Here is an 18,488-nt window from a genome sequence, read left to right as displayed (position 1 = left end):
AAAGCATCTTTTATTTTTATGTTATTTCTTCTTAAGACTGGAACAGCACAAGCTTTCTTTAATGGCCGAAGAATGGAGAAGTGGGAACTTAGTTCATAAACTTCTTCCAAAGCATCATTTTAAATCCCAAGATTGGGGCTTCCTTGGTGGTTCAGTGGTTAAAAACTACAACAACAACAAAAATCTGCCTGTCAATGCAGAAGACACGGGTTCAATCTCTGGGGCTCTCCAGAGGCTCCAGCTTGCAGACTGCACATCATGGGACTTCACCATCCCCATAATCACATGAACCAATTCTTTTATAATAAATAAAGGTATTTGGGTGTCTCCTACTGGTTCTGTTCCCCCGGAGAACCCTGGCTAATATATCCAGCACAGATCTCTGTTTCAATGATCTGCTGCAGTGTAACAAACCATTGCAAACTTGGCAGCTTAAAACACAACGATTTATCATGTTCATCATTTTTCAAGATGGTCTGAGCTGCGCTGGGTGATTCTTCTGCTTCATATGGCATCTGCTGGGGCTGGAAAGTCCGAGATGCTTTTCCACTTGCCTGTCTGGTGCCTCAGCTGGGGTGGCTGCCAAACTTGGGACTGATCAGACCTCTCTCTGCCTGGCTTCCCAGCACAGCCAGCTTGGGCTTTATCACTGCAAGGGGGGTTTAAGACAGTCAGATTTCTGTCTGAATTCCAGGAAGAAAAGCAGAAGCTGCCAGGCCTCTTAAAGATTTGGCCTGGGATAGTCACTTATCACTTGTGTTACATTCCGTTGGTCAAGATAAGTCACAATTCCAGCCGAGAGTCAGGGGTTGAGGAAATAGGCACCGCCGCCCACCCCGTGGTGGAGGGGGGTAGCACACGGAAGGGAGAGGTGGTTGGGGTCCCTCTGGGGAGACTCGCCACCTGGTGACTGTGGGTTCTGTTGAGTGCTGAGCCTGGATTAGTTGGTGACCAGCCTTGGCTGCTGTGTCAGAGAGACCCAGAAAAGGAGAAAAGATCCCAGGGAACAACTAGTGTCTCTGCCTCAGGCCCAGCCCTGAGCCAGCAGCGAGGATGTGCCAACTGGCTAAAGCCCCTCAGAACCCACCACCAGAGCAAGTGGGGGGATTAAGACCCACCCCCAGAATCCATTAAGGGCAGATGTTTTAGTGGGGAGGACTGAGGTGCACAGAATACGAGATGGTTAGATAGTATCATCATATGAGTTTGAGCAAACTCTAGGAGATAGTGAAGGACAGGGAAGCCTGGCATGCTGCAGCCCATGGGATCAAAAAGAGTCGGATACGACCAAGCGACTGAACAATGTACCACAAAAAAGTGGTACCTCCTGGTGGTTTTGATTTTTTTCCTTTCCCTAATGACTAATGATATGTATGTGTGTGTGTGTGTGTGTGTGTGTGTAACATAAAATTTACCACTTAACCATTTTAAGTGTATAATTCAGTAGCATTTGTAAATTCAGTGTCCTATAACCATCACTATCCGTTCCCAGAACTTTCTCATCACTCTAAACAAACTCTGTCCCCATTATGCAATTACCCCCTCTCTCACCTTCTCCCAGCCTCTGGTAACTTCTATTTATACTTTCTGTTTCTATGAATTTGCCTATTCGAGTGTCTCGTATAAGTGGATCTCATATCTCAGACAATATTTGTCCTTTTCTGACTGGTTTATTTCACTTGACACAGTGTCCTTAGGGTCCATCCATGTTGTAGCAGATGTCAGAGTTTCATTCCTTTTTGTGGCTGAACGAATAAGATATTCCATTGAGTGTGCAGAGTATACTTTGTGTATGCATTCACTCACCTGCTGATGGATGGACACTTAGGTTCTTTCCACGTATTAGCTGCTATGAATAATGCTGCTGTGAACACGAGTGTGTAAATACCTGTCTGAGCGCCTGTTTTCAATTCTTTTGAATATGGATCTAGGAGTGGGATAGTCGGGTTCTATGTTTAACTTTCTGAAAAACTGATAAACTGTTTTCCATAGTGGTTGCTCCATTTTTTTTTTTTATTTCTACCAACAGCACACAAGGGTTTCAGTTTCTCCATAGCCTCACCAATACTTGTTATTTCCCCCTTTTTTTTTTTTTTTTAACGTAATAGCCATTCTAAGAGGTGCAAAGTGGTATCTCATTGTGGTTTTGATTTTTGTTTCCTTAATGACTAACAATATTGAGCAAAGCAAATTGTCCTCCCCAAAGTGAGTGAGCCTCATCCAATGCACCCAAAACCTGCTTTCTTGTACTTGCTGGCCATTTAAAAAATATCTTCTTTGGAGAAATGTCCTTTTGATTCTGTTGTCCTTTTTTCCATCTCATTTTTGAATTGGGGGGTTTGTTTTGTTGCTGTTGAGTTGTAAGAGTTTGTTTGCTTTTAATATATTCTGGATGTTAAACCCTTATTGGATGTATGACCTGTAAAAACTTTCTGTCCTTCTATGGGTTTTCTTTTCAGTTTTTAAAAAATATTTATTTAGCTGTGTCTGGTCTTAGTTGTGATTTTTGCCGCGTCACGTGAGATCTCTCCTTGCAGAGTACTGATCATCTAGTTGCAGAGCATGAAATTGGTTGCCCCGAGTCACGTGGGATCTTTGTTCCCCGACCAGATATCAAACCCATTGTCCTCTGTGTTGAATGGCACGTTCTTAACCACTGGACCTCCAGGGAAGTTCCTGTCTTTTCATTCCTGAGAGTTTCCTCTGATGCACAAAAAGAGTGCAAGTTTATTCTTCAAAGGAAAACTCAGTGATAGAAAAAATACCATGCAAATAGCAAAAATACTGGCTACAACCAAGTGACCCAACATGGAGTTCTGGGATCATTCTAGACTTAACTTTCCCCCTTCATTCATTCATCCATTCAGTGACTTCTTCATTTATTTATTTTGAACAGACTCAGAGCCTAGCTGGGGAGACCAGTGTGGACACAGAGGATTGCCCGGCTTTGTGTAAAGAATTCCAGCCCTGGGGAAAGGTGGGGGGGGGGGGGGAGGGGGAGAGAGGAGGGGCTGAGGGTGGGTGCACACTTCCAGCCATCCTGTGGACTAGACCTTAATGTCCCCAGGTCTGCCCTTCTTCTCTGTTCCTGTGGCTCCGCCTGTAGTCTCACCCCTAGTCGGGGCCCTCTGAGAAGCTAGCACAGGATGAGATGAAATAAAAAAGAACTTCCTTCCCTAACATCCATGGGAGAGAAAACGGGGAGAGAGTGGCAGGCTGGGATGATGCAAATCAAGCTCCAGGGGAAGAAGACAAGGAAAGCGGGTCAGGTGGAAGGGTTTCACCTGCTGGGTAGTCTAAGGAAGGTTCGGCGGGTGTCGGGGAGTCCTCAAGCCAGTCAGCTGTCAGAGGAGTCCCGTGTATCCTAGGAAAGGGCCTGTTTAGTATGTCTCTGAGTCAATGGCTGGGAGCATCCCGCAGGAAGCACAGCCTCAGTGCAATCTCAGAGCACAGTAGCCCTTGGTCAACTACATTCCCTGTAGTTGGAGGTCACGTTCATTCTCATGGCCCCCAAGGGGCCACCAGAGTGATCTTTCTAAAAGGCAATCTCCACGCCTCTCCTTTGCTCAAACACCTTCCACGGCTCCGCAGTGTCCTCAGGCTAAAGTCCCAGGTCCTTTGGGGGAGAGGAGGCCACCTGCCCTTGTGTGCTGTCTTGCCCACCAATCCTCATGCCTACTCAGCCATGCTGGGCTGACCCCTGTTGCCCCCAGACATGCTATCCTTCCACTCCTCCCTGCCCTTGCCCACCCTGGGCCCTCTGCCTGCAAAGCCCTTCCCTTCACCTTCCCCGCACAGCCCGGTCCCCACATCAAGCGCTTCCCCCAGGTTCCCAGGCTGTCAGTAGAATCCCTGCCTCCATCTCTGGTCCTGCCTGGCTCCTCTGGAGTAGACAGAGGGGGATTCCCCGGGACTGTCAGGAGAAGGAGACATCAAGCCCAGCTCGGCTGGACTTCTCACCTTTCCTCCCAAGGCAAACTGGCTTGGATGACGTCAAAATACTCTCATACCCATGTCCTCCCTCCACTGTGGTCACGGCAGAAACCCAGCGCACGGTGTCCAAGGCAACCAGAGATAGAAGCTCCCTCCTGCCCTGCCCCCCACCCAAGCCCTTCTTGCCCACCCTACATTGCAACCCTGCCTTCCTGGACTCAGGATTCAGGGCTCTATTTTTAGACCACTTGTTGGACTGGGACTCCTGGAATCTGCCTGAGGCCTGAGGTGTAACCAGACCCCGCTGGCACTGGCCTTGAGCCCTAGACGGGCAGAGAGGCGGTGAGGAGTTCCCGGGGCCGTGCCCCAGAGAGGCAGTGCACCAGGGCAGGGAGACCCTCCGCTGAGATCTGGAGGTGGGGGGCTTTCTCTCCCAGGGCACAAGGGGCTCCTACAACTTGACCCACCTGAGACCCTCCTTTGACGACTGGGCCCAGAAAGGCCAAGGTTACCAGCAGGAGGTCAAACCCACGTCCTCACAAAGCAGTCAGGCTGCCAAACTCTGGAAAGATGAAGAGAAATGACTGTGGCCTTCTCTTTGCTCTGGCTTTCTCTCCCATTCTGTGTGCACCTCCTCCAGCTCCCAGCTCATGCTCTGGAGAGCTCCCCACTGTCCACGGCCTGCAGATGGGATCCACTGTTGTTGTTTGTGCAGACTCTTCACTGCCTCATGAAGCAGTGCTCTCTAGTTGCTGCACGTGGGAGCTTAGCTCCCTGACCAGAGATCGGACCCGGGCCTCCTGCACTGGAAGGGGGAGTCTTAACCACTGGACCACCAGGGAAGTCCCAGGATCCAGATTTGTTTGACCACAAATAACTGGAAAATTTTTTTAATTGTGGTAAAATACACACAACATAAAACGCACCATCTTGACTATGCTTAAGTGTACCATTCAGTGGCATAAAGTACATTCTTACTGTTTTGCAACCGTCACCAGCTCCAGAACTTTCTCATCTTCCCAAACTAAAACCCTCTCCTATTAAACCCTAACCCTTTAACCTCTCTCCCCCCACCCCTACCCTTGACTACTCTAGAGACTTTGTATGGCAAAAACGGGACAGTCGCTGCCCGCTTTGGTCAGCTCCCTTGGCCCCTCTCTCCCATGCTCCCTGTTTTTCTTTCATTTTTACTTTTTTAAGTATTTATTTGGCTGTGTGGAGTCTTAGTTGCATCATGTAGGATCTTTTAGTTGCAGTGCGTGAACTCTTAGTTGCGGCTTGTGGGAACCTGGGCCCCCTGCCCTGGGAGCGTGGACTCTAAGCCACTGGACCACCAGGGACGTCCCCATGTGCCCCGTTTCTCTCCTCCAGGCTGACTCTACTTGCCCCTGAGGGCTCTGATGTGCCCCCCGCTTCCGCCCAAATCAAGTACCTTTACTCTGTGTCAGAAACATGGTAATCTCACGTACCCGTCGCTGCACACCGTGACGTGGCTGCTACTGTGAGCCCCACTGTACAGACGGGGAAACTGAGGTCGGGACAAGGAAGGCTCAGCCACCCTGCCCGCCAGTCAGCAGGTTCATGCTTCTGCCGTGAAACCGTGCGTCCTGCTTATCTATTTGATAAATATCTTATTGGCGCACTCCAGGCTCCCTTTTGAGGAAAGTGAGTTATACACAAGAGATTGAAATCTAAACCTCAGAAGCCAACGTTCCATGTCTTAGTTTTCCCATCTGTACAATGGGGATCATGGGCAGGTGCTACCTCTCAGAATGGTGACGAGGATGAAATGACGTCAGGATGGTAAGGATGAAATGAAACGTAACAAGTACTGAGCAAAGGCTAGCTGCTGATACTATCACCTAAATATAGAGAGATTATTCTGTAAAGTATGAAATGCCCAGTGGCTGGAAATGATGCTTATGGAGAGTATGTAGTAACGGAAAAATGCTTATTATGTATGAGAGAATAAAAGGCCTGAAATCAAAACAAATGAACTCATGCACTAAAAAGGCTCACAGGAAACACACCAAAATACCATCTGTGGTTCATTTTAGTTCTGGGATTCGGGGAGATTTTTTTTTCAAACAAAATATTTTTTTTAAAAAAGTAATATGTCACTAAAAAGAATCAAGGGTGCTAAGACACTTCAGTCGTGTCTGACTCTGCGACACCACGCACTGTAACCCTCCAGGTTCCCCTCTCCATGGGACTCTCTAGGCAAGAATATAGGTCTCCTGCATTGGCAGGTAGGTTCTTTACCACTAGTGCCACCTGCGAAGCCCACCCCCCCAAAAAAGAAGCATAATCCTCTTCAAACTGATCTGCAGGTGCAAAGGGATCCCAGCAGAGTTCCCACCGGCTTCTTGGCAGAAACTGACAAATTGATCCTAAAGCTTGTGTGGAAATGCAAGAGACCCAGAACAGCCCGAACAAACTTGGAAAGAAGGAACATGGCCGGAGAGCTGGGCCCCAGGTGACGCTGTCAGGGCTGAGCTGAGAGCTGCGTGTTGAGAGAACACAGCCTTGACTATCAGGAACGTTCCCTACTTGTGGGTCACTATTCTCCTTAAATAAGGCCTTAAGCTTCACTGACAGAGGCCTCTTAGAACAGAGCAGGAAAATTCTTGCAGGACAAGGTGCTCTGGGAGGCAGCAAGGCTTTCTTCCCTTGAGGTGTAGGAGTTGAATTGGAAAATCCCAGAAATGAGAAAATGTACAAGTCCTGAGGAATTCTCTAGTCTCGCAGTTTCCAAAAGATTTTCACCAGACACAGTCATTGGAGGGCAAAGGATATCCAGTAAGATGTTCATAAAGCTTCATTTTTTTTTTCATTTTAAGGCCCATTTTGTTTCTGATGATAAGTCCCTGCTTTTTTGATTTGGGACTACTATCCTTTCTGTTATAAAACAATGCTGAGACTTGATTTTTTTTGTTATTTTTTAAAAATAATTTTATCTATTTATTGACTGTGCTGGGTCCTCATTGCTGCTCAGGCTTTTCTCTAGTCACTGTGAGCAGGGGCTACTCTCTAGTTGCGGGGCGTGGTCTTCTCACTGAGGGGGCTTCTCTTGTGGAGCACAGCCTCTAGGGCGCAGGCTTGATGGTTGTGGCACATGGGCTGAGCTGCTCCGAGGCAAACGGGATCTTCCGGGATCAGGGCTCGAACTGGATCTCCTACGCTGACGGGCAGGCAGACTCTTTACCACTGAGCCTCCAGGGCAGCCCTGTTTTTTGTTGTTTTTATTTAATGGGCAAAGTAAGGAGTTGGTAGCCCTCCTTTTCTCACTTGATAAAAATATTCTGTAACTCTGAGAAATCCCAAAGCTGAGAAATACTGGGAAAAACTGCAGCTGCCTCAGGGATGCTCTGCCTGCCGTGGGGACTGGCCTGCCGAGCTCTGTAGGGCAGCCTGGCAGCAGGAGAACACAGGCCTGGGGCCCACTCACACCCTGCCCCTGACTTGCTGCGGGAACCTGACAAGTTATTCCATGTCCTCGAGTCTGTTTCTCCACCTGCAGAAAGAGGGGGATGCACGTATCTCAAGGCTGTCGTGAAAAATTCAACCAACACAGTGGACCGGGACCTGCAGAAGCACTTGAGAAAGTGTCCTTCAGAGTCTATGAGCTCAGAGAAGGTCCGCATTTTTCTCTTTTGCAAGTTGAAGAGTTCTCGGTTCTCTAATTATTCTTTATATCCACACTGTGGTTTCTTCTTCTGTGTCTTCTCTAGTTTGTCACCGTCACCCTTGACATGTGAGTCTAGAACACGTCCTATCGGCGTGGCCTGCCTGTGCCCGAGAGAACATACTCTCACCTCCTCCAATCTAGACTCTATTTGATTAATGAAACCCGAGTTTACCATGGATTTTTTGGTGCTCTTATCTCACTTCTTCGGTATTTACTGAGCTAAGAATACCTAACAGCTCTAGATCTTTTTTCACAAGAATATTTGCAAAACCCTGTCTCCTATTCCAAACCTGTGCAATTGAAGTCTTGGACCTAAAATGACAGGCTTTTTGCATTTATTCCCTTTTAGAGTTTGTTCAGTGGGAAAAGGTAACCCTCTGACTCAATGGGGTCAGAGAAGACCCCAAATGTATTCTCACACTCGAGAAACCCAAAGGAATACTTAGCTGACTCTTTGTAGTCTAGGGAAGAGAGAGTCTATTTGAATCTTGATGGAGTCCAAGGGTAGCAAGGCTGGCCCTGGATGAGCCAAGGGAAGATGCCTGATGCTGTGGCTTTAGTCCCCCAACATCTCACCTGTATCAGGGTCACCCCAGGGGCCCAACATGGTGCTCCCTGGCCTCAGAGCAGCGGGCCAGGATGGCCTGGGGACTTGAGAGAAATCACAAGCCCAGACAGATGACAGCTTGCAGGGCGCAGGGGCTCCTACTGTCTCCAGACAGGAGTCATGTCCCAGGATCCCCCTGCTGATCCAGGCCCCCGTGAAGGGCACAGGCCCACACCCTTCCCGCTCCTGCCATCATCCTGGCATCTGGGTTTCATGCCGACGCTGCCCGAGGGACACCTCAGCCCGCTGGTGCCAACGTTCACACCACATGGAAGGCAAAGTGCTTTCTTTATTGCTCTAGCGTGGCCCGCCCGCGTGTCTCCCAGGACGCCACTCTGTCCTCGTGGGTGGAGAGGATGCGGTGGTGGTCACACCGGGGCCTGGCCTCAGTCAGTCTTCCTGACGCCTGGAAGGCAAAGCCCGCAGGATGGCATGGGATTCCGAAGGCAGCCAGGCCTCCTCCCCACTGTTACCCCAGAGGCGCAAATGCCCCTAACAGCTGACATGAGGCAGTCATGACCCACAGCCATTACAGCTAGTGTCCCCTTTAGCATCAGAGAGATTAAAGGAGATGGAAGTCTCCGACCTAGAGACACACAGCTCCTGGCCAGTCAGTTTCCGATGTAATGGTAGGCACAGAACTGCTGGTCAAGAAAAAGGATCTCAAAAAAAAAAAAAAAAGAAAAAGGATCTCCTCTAGCCCTGCCCAACCACTCTAGCTGTGTGATTCTGTCCTAGTCACTCTACCTCTCTAAGCCTCAGTTTCCTCAACGGTCAAGTGTAGGAGAACTAAAACCCACTCCCAACCCGAGTTGCTGTTAAGCAAATAAAATCACAGAGAAGATACCGTTTGGAGAGGCTCAAAGTTCTCTGAGCAAATGAGGAATACCCAGGTCCCCTGTACTTTTCCACAGTGGTTCACACCAAAGGACTTTTGCATCTATTCCTCACTTGATGTTCACAACACCTTTGTGCTGTAGGTATGATGACACCCATTTTTCCAGCTGAGGAAACTGAGGCTAAAAGAGGCTCCCCAGAAATAGGAGATTGGAGGAGGTAGGACTTGAACATGGACATGAACTTGAGCAAACTCGGGGAGATGGTGAGGGGCAGGGAAGCCTGGCGTGCTGCAGTCCATGGGGTGGTGAAGAGTTGGACACGCCTGAGCAGCTGAAGGACAGCAGCAACAGCCACAGGCCTTGAACCCAGGCCCTCACCTCCAGGCTCTGCCTCTTTCCTACATGCTAAGGCTCATTTGCAACAGAAGACCCCAGCGGGGAGAGACAAAGTGAGCAGAGGGAGAAAGTGAACGTTACCTATCAGCCGAAACTTCTGGAAGAAGGGGATGAAGCCGTGCAGCACGCTGTGTATTCGGTACACTGCCAGAAACAGAGAGAAAGGTGATGGTGCCCTGTGCCCCCTTCAGGGACCCCAGGGGCAGACCTCCCGCTGCCCACTCTTGGACAAAGGCCTCACCCATACAAACAAAGCTCTGATGGAATTTCAGGCAGCAGGTTAAGCTTAGATAATAGGCCTGAGTTATTATTATTGAAAACAACCCTGAACAGCAGTAACAATGCCAGGAAATGAGGCGAATTCAGCACCCCACTCCATTAACTGCCTTGTTTTCAGTATCTGGCTAATTCTGTTTGTTTGCCACTTTCAACTGTTTCTGTTGTATTTTCATGGAGCTGCCCATTTTTTTCCATGGGGTGGTGCCAACGACCTCTCATTGACCTTGAGAGTGGTAGGTCAGGAAGCAAACACGATCATAAAGAAATCTTTACAAAATATTTAGGTCACGGCTTTCCGGCCCTTGGCGAGCCTCTGTGAGGGGCCGGCCCAGCCACTGCCCCCACACCAGACTCTGCCTGTGATGGGGCCTTACCCAGGCCGAAGTAGATGCCAACAGTCTCCAGGGAGGCAAACGTGAGCAGGCCGACCCCAAGGGACATGAACCAGTCTGCAGGGGCAGCAAGGGAGAGAATGATCAGCCTGCAGATCCAGACCCCCGCCCCCGATTCCCACGCCGCACCCCCCACTCACCTGTGTAATAGTGATAACACACCAGCAAGGCCCCAATGGCAAAGCAGAGGAGGATGAAATGGAAAAACTCATCTGTCAAGGCAGAGGCGGGGTTACTGTTTCCCTCTTTCCCTCCTTCTTAATTAACTGAAAGTATTCTTATCTCTGCTCAAAGGGAGCTTTATTCGCTCTTCCAGGGTCTTCCCTGGCAGCCCAGTGGTTAAGACTCCGAGCTTCCTCTGCAGGGAGCTTGGGTTTGATCCCTGGTTGGGGAAATAAGAGCCCTTGTGCCGCCAGCGTGGCCGAAAATAAAACCATGGTCTCCCTTCCTACCCTCACCCTTCTCCTTGAGACCCCCATGATTGCAGGCCTATAGCTGAGAAGCTCCCACCAGGTCTCATAACTTCTTCCCTACAGTCCAGCCCACCCAGTCACTGCTCCCCATCATGGCCGTAAGGCCTGGAGGGCAGTTCTCATCCTGGTGACTCCGTGTCCAACAGAAAGAGCACACTGCCGGGGCCCAAGCCCAAGTCGTGCCCCTCACTAGCTGACCCTGAGCCTCAGTCTCCATATCTGCAAAATGGGCATCACTGGACTACCCTCTCAAGGTGATTCCAAGCTGAGGAGTTTGTGAACTGCAAGGCCGATGACAGAGTTGGGCTGTGATTACTTTTGTTCCAGGCCACCAGCTGACTTCCTCCCCAGAGAAATTGGAATCAGACAGCAGCGGCAGCCCTAGAACCTCAATTTCCTTACCGTCCTTCTTTATATTCAGTCTTCTTAGCTGAGAGGCCTCCACTTCTCCTTGGGAACAAGAGAAAGATGAGTGTTTAATGGAACAACTCGGGGGATCCTCTCTGAAGAGGCCTCACTGAGAAGGGCTCTCCCGGGTTCTAGTTCCTGGGTCAGAGGGCGCTCACTCAGGGTGGTCAGGGCAAAGCTGGAAGGTGGGGCGACTGTCCTTGGACCCCCACTGACGCCCTCCTCCTCCACAGGCCTGAGTCTGTTCTGCTCCATGCCCCCTGAGCCCGGAGGCCCCTTTTCTGGGTCACATGACAGCCTGGGTGGTAATGGCATCGCTGCTGGAACCGACTCCCACTCCCACCTCCCAGGCTCTGTAGTCCGTCCCAGGCCTTGGAATCCAGGCCACCTCCCGCTACCTGCATATTTACCACTTGTGGGAGTAGAGCCTCTCCTTCGGAGTCCTGGAAATTAGAAACTCAACATTAGTGCCCAGGCCAGCTTGGGTCCTTAACAGATGTCACAGGTGACCTCTGAAAATGCCCCTGTCGGATTCTCCAGTCCCCAGGGGATCTTTCTATCTATAGACTGTTATCAGTAATCCCTTTGCTCTTGCCTGGACCCCCTTTCTCACCTCCCCTGGCCCCCCTCATACCACAGCCAGCCCTGCCAGCCTGCTGAGCCCAGGTCAGAGACCCTGCCCAGAGTGGACATGGGGTCCCATCTTTCGCAGTCATGCATCTGACAGCAGCTGGCTGTCTTGGGGGAAAGATGATGTCCAGACCTCATCAACACCAGCACCGATGACCCCCCGCCCCTAAGAGACACTTACCTGATTCTCCTGAAGGCACCATGTCCCTGGGGGCACCTGCACAGAACAGAAATCAGTGATTGTATACTTGTGAGCTCTGGAGGGTAAGAAGTTACGCCGCAGGGAAGGTGGAACTCTCTCACCTAGAGGCTTTCCAGTGATGTGCAGGGTGCACTGGGGCAAACTGGCGGGCTCCTTTTCCATCTAAAGGGGCCGGGGCCACGCAGCAGCCCTGAGAGCCGCCGCAGGAACACCTGCCCCGCGTTACAGGTCTTCTAACGTCCCATGAGAGGCTAGAAATTCAAGTTTTCACACAAACTTCTGGACTATCAAAAAGTTGGCAACTCACATTCCATCCAACCAAAAATGTCATGGTTTGTGAGAATGACGTCATTTTACGGAAGGAAAACTATAGCCAACTATAACTGTGGGTTGCCAGTGATTTTAAGATGCACCCCGATTTCACAGATGTCCAGATGTGAAAAACTATTAGTCACAGAATTGAATTGATGAAATATATTAAGAATAACGGGGGTTGCCAGGTGGCTCAGTGGTAAAGAATCCGCCTGACAATGCAGGAGATGCAGGAGACGTGCGTTCCATCCCTGGGTCAGGAAGATCCCCTGGAGGAGGGCATGGCAACCCACTCCAGTATTCCTGCCTGGAAAATCCCATGGAGAGAGGAGCCTGGTGAGCTACAGTCCATGGGGCCACAAAGAATCGGACACAACTGAGTATGGACGCACCATTAAGAATAGTAATAAAGACATGCTGGGGTCTGGATAAAACACATCTGCACACACAGGCCACCAGTTTGCAATTTGCGCCTGTTCATTGCTCTCCTGACACAGGTGAGGACACTTAGGCCTGCGCCCCCAGCCTCATCAGGCCCAGAGTTTACAAGCCAAGCTGGGTTGTATGCTGGGGGCCCTGGACCCCAACCGCAGTGTCAAACTCTTTGTCGGGGCTGCCCAGGATGAGTCGAGCCCTGTTCCTGGGCTGACCTGCAGCCTTCTCTTTAATCTGGCCTGGGCGGCCCTCCACCTCTGGTTCTTGGGGCCTCTCCTATCCCCAGTGACTTCTCTCCTCGCCTCTCATCTTCCTCCCCTCAGGCAGGAGCCCCCACTCTGTACACTTCCCTCCTCCAGGTCAGCCTCAGGACACAAACACCTGGAAGGGGCACTCAGCTCATGGCAAAAAACATCCAGGATGCTGACTGTCTTCAGGGCTGATGTGCAAACAGGAACCACTGTCTGCAAGTGATCAGAGAGAAGCCAGCACTGAGGGGACAGACAGCAACCAAGGACAGCATGAAATGCGACCCCCATAGTGTAATTACCAAGTACTGCTGATGTCGCGGGGGCAATTCATTACTTGGAGAAATTAACTCTCAAATACATGATGATATTTATGTTTTCGACAGTGAATATGACTTACTTTTTGAAGAGAAAAAAACATTTAAAATATGTATGTGTATGTGTGTGTGTGTGTGTGTGTGTGTGTGTGTGTGTGTGTATGCTGCTAAGTCACTTCAGTTGTGTCCGACCCTGTGCGACCCCATAGACGGCAGCCCACCAGGCTCCCCCAGCCCTGGGATTCTCAAGGCAAGAACTCTGGAGTGGGTTGCCATTTTCTTCTCCAATGCATGAAAGTGAAAAGTGAAAGTGAAGCTGCTCTGTCGTGTCCGACTCATAGCAACCCGATGGACTGCAGCCTACCAGGCTCCTCCATCATGGGATTTTCCAGGCAAGAGGACTGGAGTGGGGTGCCATTGCCTTCTCTGGTGTAAAATGAGAAAAAACAGTTTCTCATTTTACATCCAGTGAAAACTTTCTTGCATGACCTGAGCAGTTAGAAACATTTTTTTCCTAAATCGGATAATGCCTGTTTTTGTCAAAAAGAAAGAAAATCAGAAAACTCAAAGAAGATGGTATGACAATTAAGTACAATGTCGCCACCCAGTGGCAGCCACTGGTAATAGCTTGATGCAGAACACTAAGACGTCTCATTTACATTTCTTTGAATGTCTATGTTTCCTGTTGTATTCCTTGGGTTATTATCAGGAGTTAGGAGACCACACAGATTATGGAACTGCTGGATTAAACAAAGTTAAAACAGACTTTCTTATCTGGCAGGGTGCATTTGTGAGGCTTTCTGGTAAACTAGTTCATTCCTACAAATTCCTCCAACTCATCACAGTGCTACCAAGCAAAGTGGCATGATATTTACATCTGCTTGCTGTAAAAGTGACAATCCTTAGAGACAATTAGTTTATAATGTAAGTGTTGTAGAGATCAGGTCCTTAATTTTCCCATGCATGCTTAAACAACCCAGTATTCCAAGACAGAGGGTACTGATCAAGCTCCATCTTGCTGGTTGGAAAGCTGAGATCCAAAAAGGTTAGGTAACTGGTGACAGTCACCCTGAAAGTCGGGGCTATAGATCAGAATATACTCTGGCACAGTCTGACTGTGCTGGAAAACGCCTGTGCCCACCTCCAGCTGCCTACGTTGTAACCACTCACCTTGCCACATCTCATATACCCACCCACGACTTTCAGCTCATGAAATACCCTCATCACCATGTTTCCTCCCAACAAAGCCCAAGCCTTCGTGTCATTTCCTTTATTCTGTTCCACCCAAAGCCACTGTTTTGCCCCAAACAATTACCTTCATAGAGTTGAAGCTCATCTTTCAAAATGTCAGGCTCCCCATGCTCAGCACCTGGGTGGAGACAAAAACCTGTTAGTTAGCTCCCCCCAGTAACAGCACCCCAAAGTGGCTTCCCTCTTCTGGTGTTGGAAGCTTTAAAAAGCAACAGAGTCCTTGTGTTGAGGGTGAGGTGAGAGGTTTTCGAGAAGTAAGACGGCCTTACAAGAGATTCCCTGATACTCTGTCTGACACCCCTCACACATCCTGAGGTGACCGTGTTCAGCTGACTAGGAAAGAACTGGGGGCCCGAGAGGACCTGGGCCTTGTGCAAAGTCAGTAATGCTAGCTGCCATTTATTGAGCACTTACTAGATACCAACACTGAACTAGGTAATTTATAGTTGATATTTCATTAGACCCTCTTGGAAATTCTGTGAAGGAGGTATTAGTACCTCTCCCTCCCCAATTTACAGATAAGGAAACTGAGGCTCACAAAAGCTGTTATTCTCTGAAGGTCACACGGCCAGGAAGTGGCAATTCTAAGGTTCAAATCCAGGTCTGTCACTGAGGTCTGCTTTCCTGGTCATTTTTGTCTCCAGAAATAGGACCCAGAGCTCAGGTGCAGAGTCATGGGAACATTTGTTAAACACCTTGTGTGTGTCAGGATCTGTAGTAGGCATTAATCTAGTCTCTTTCCCCCAAGTTCTTTTCTTCCCATGATCAATTTAGGCTAACATTTATTAAAGTTTTTTTTTAAACACAAAATTATGTTTTTCCTATTATGAAAATAAAAGAATCTTATCATAAAACATCTATGGTAAAAGTCAGTTCAAAAAAAAAGAAAAGAAAAATCATTCATAATATAACCATCCAGAGATAACCATTATTAACGTTTTGATATTTTGCTTTCCAGTTTTGTTTATAATCACATATGGGTCCTTTTTACAAAATATATGACAAAATGTGGTCAACTGGAGAAGGGAATGGTAAACCACTTCAGTATTCTTGCCTTGAGAACCCCATGAACAGTATGAAAAGGCAAAAAGATATGACACTGAAAGATAAAATCCCCAGGTCAGGAGGTGCTGAATATGCTAATGGAGAAGAGTGGAGAAATAACTCCAGAAAGAAGAATGGAACCAAAGCAAAACCAACACCCAGGTGTAGATGTAACTGGTGATGGAAGTAAAGTCCAATGCTATAAAGAACAATATTGCATTGGAACCTGGAATGTTAGGCCCATAAATCAAGGTAAATTGGAAGTGGTCAAACAGGAGATGGCAAAGTGAACATCGACACCTTAGGAATCAGTGAACTAAAATGGACTGAAACAGGTGAATTTAACTCAGATGACCATTATATATATTACTGTGGGCAAGAATCCCTTAGAAGAAATGGAGTAGCCCTTATAGTCAACAAAAAAGTCCGAAACGCATTACTTCAGTGCAATCTCAAAAATGACAGAATGATCTCTGTTCGTTTCCAAGGCAAACCATTGAATATCACAGTAATCCAAGTCTATGCCCCAACCACTAATGCTGAAGAAGCTGAACCAGTTCTATGAAGACTTACAAGACCTTCTAGAATAACACCAAGAAAGATGTCCTTTTCATCATAGGGGACTGGAATGCAAAAGTAGGAAGTCAAGAGATACCTGGAGCAACAGGCAAGTTTGGCCTAGGAGTACAAAATGAAGCAGGGCAAAGGCTGATGGAGTGTTGCCAAGAGAACGCACTGGTCATGGCAAACACCCTCTTCTAACAACACACAACACAAGAGATGACTCTACACATGGACATCACCAGATGGTCAACACCGAAATCAGATTGATTATATTCTTTGTAGCCGAAGATGGAGAAGCTCTATACAGTCAGCAAAAACCACAAAAACCCGGAGCTGACTGCGGCTCAGATCATGAACTCCTTATTGGCAAATTCAGACTTAAATAGAAGAAAGTAGGGAAAACCAGTAGGCCATTCAGGTATTACCTAAATCAAATCTCCTACAGTTATACAGTAGAAGTGACAAACAGATTCATGGGATTAGAGCTGATAGAGTGCCTGAAGAACTATGGACAGAGGTTTGTGACATTATACAGGAGGCAGTGATCAAGACCATCCCCAAGAAAAAGAAATGCAAAAGGCAAAATGGTTGTCTGAGGAGGCTTTACAAATAGCTGAGAAAAGAAGAGAAGCTAAAGGCAAAGGAGAAAAGGAAAGACATACCCATCTGAATGCAGAGTTTCAAAGAATAGCAAGGAGAGATAAGAAAGCCTTCCTCAGTGATCAATGCAAAAAAATAGAGCAAAACAATAGAATGAAAAAGACTAGAGATCTCTTCAAGAAAATTAGATACCAAGGGAACATTTCCTACAAAGATGGGCACAATAAAGGACAGAAATGGTATGGACCTAACAGAAGCAGAAGATATTAAGAAGAGGTGGCAAGACTACACAGAAGAACTATACAAAAAAGATCTTAATGACCCAGATAACCACGATGGTGTGATCACTCACCTATGGCCAGACATCCTGGAGTCTGAAGTCAAGTGGGCCTTACAAAGCATCACTACAAACAAAGCTAGTGGAGGTAATTGAATTCCAGCTGAGCTATTTCAAGTCCTAAAAGTTGATGCTGTTAAAGTGCTGCACTCAATATGCCAGCAAGTTTGGAAAACTCAGCCATGGAGTACGTCAAGGCTGTATATTGTTACCCTGCTTATTTAACTTATACGCAGAGAACATCATGCAAAATGCAGGGTTGGATGAAGCACAAGCTGGAATCAAGACTGCTGGGAGAAATATCAACAACCTCAGATATGCAGATGACACACTCTTATGGTAGAAAGTGAAGAGGAACTAAAAAGCCTCTTGATGAAAGTGAAAGAGGAGAGTGAAAAAGCTGACTTAAAACTCAACTTTCAAAACACTAAGATCATGGCATCTGGTCCCATCACTTCATGGCAAATAGATGGGGAAACAATGGAAACAGTGACAGACTTTATCTTGGGGGGCTCCAAAATAACTATTGTAGATTGTGACTGTAGATGGTGACTGTAGCCATGAAATTAAAAGACACTTACTCTTTGGAAGAAAAGCTATGACCAACCTAGACAGCATATTAAAAAGCAGACACATGACTTTGCCAACAAAGGTCCATCTAGTCAAAGCCATGGTTTTTCCAGTAGTCATGGATAGATCTGAGAGCTGGACCATAAAGAAGGCTGAGTGCCAAATAATTCATGTTTTTGAACTGTGGTGTTGGAGAAGACTCTTGAGAGTCCCTTGGACTGCAAAGAGATCCAACCAGTCCATCCTAAAGGAGATCAGTCCTGAATATTCACTGGAGGGACTGATGCCGAAGCTGAAACTCCAACTTTGGCCACCTGATGCAAAGAGCTGACTCATTTGAAAAGACCCTGAGGCTGGGAAAGATTGGAATGGGACGACAGAGGATGAGATGGTTGGATGGCATCACGGACTCAATGGACATGAGTTTGAGTAAACTCCAAGAGTTGGTGATGGACAGGGAGGCCTGGTGTGCTGCAGTCCATGGGGTTGCAAAGAGCGACTGAGCCACTGAACTGAACTGATATGAGATCAAACCAATCCTATGATTTGAATTTCTCTTTTTCGCTTTAGAGATGGATGAAGACCAGAGCTCTGACCAGGACAGGGTGGAGCATCGCTGATCTGTGCTGCTGCTGTTGGACATTAGGCTGTTTCTGTGACTGCCCTACTATAAACAATGCTGCAAGGAACATCTTCACACAGACACACTCAGTTCCACTGAGTGGACAAAGGAGAAATGGTGAGGCCTGCTGCCTACCGGGTGAGCCGCCCCTGCGGGGGAGTCCAGCCCCCTGGCTGTGCCGACGTTCTCTGGTTACGCGGGGGTGCTGGTCCTCATCACTGTTCTCTGCAGGGAACAAACACACGCTGTAGGAGAACCTCAGCCTGGACTGAGCTGGAAATACTTCCTTCTGGTGTTGGTTCTTGGAATTTAGTTTATGTGAATAGAGTGGTCTGGGGGAA

The 18,488-nt window shown here is 48.1% G+C and overlaps 1 protein-coding gene across 2 annotated transcripts in view; it reads right to left on the bottom strand.

Moving 5' to 3' along the window:
* Positions 1-540: 540 nt before the first annotated feature.
* TMEM40 (transmembrane protein 40) overlaps positions 541-18,488 on the bottom strand; it is a 39,864-nt gene continuing 21,916 nt past the window's right edge. The window contains exons 4-12 of one of the 2 annotated variants that reach the window (XM_061127594.1): positions 18,283-18,372; positions 14,475-14,528; positions 11,827-11,862; positions 11,426-11,458; positions 11,010-11,057; positions 10,275-10,346; positions 10,117-10,191; positions 9,545-9,607; positions 541-649 (exon numbers count right to left, since the gene is read on the bottom strand). In XM_061127594.1, the coding sequence (XP_060983577.1) occupies positions 567-649; positions 9,545-9,607; positions 10,117-10,191; positions 10,275-10,346; positions 11,010-11,057; positions 11,426-11,458; positions 11,827-11,862; positions 14,475-14,528; positions 18,283-18,372 (554 nt within the window). In that variant the 3' untranslated portion in view covers positions 541-566. Of the gene's footprint in view, positions 650-8,499; positions 8,635-9,544; positions 9,608-10,116; positions 10,192-10,274; positions 10,347-11,009; positions 11,058-11,425; positions 11,459-11,826; positions 11,863-14,474; positions 14,529-18,282; positions 18,373-18,488 lie in introns of those variants that run through there. The other variant, XM_061127595.1, reaches the window with a different exon arrangement.

Source organism: Dama dama, chromosome 24, assembly GCF_033118175.1.
Source record: "Dama dama isolate Ldn47 chromosome 24, ASM3311817v1, whole genome shotgun sequence".
Lineage (NCBI taxonomy): Eukaryota > Metazoa > Chordata > Mammalia > Artiodactyla > Cervidae > Dama > Dama dama.
The sequence above is the reverse complement of the archived record's forward strand: the minus strand, read 5'-3'. Positions and strand labels throughout refer to the sequence as shown.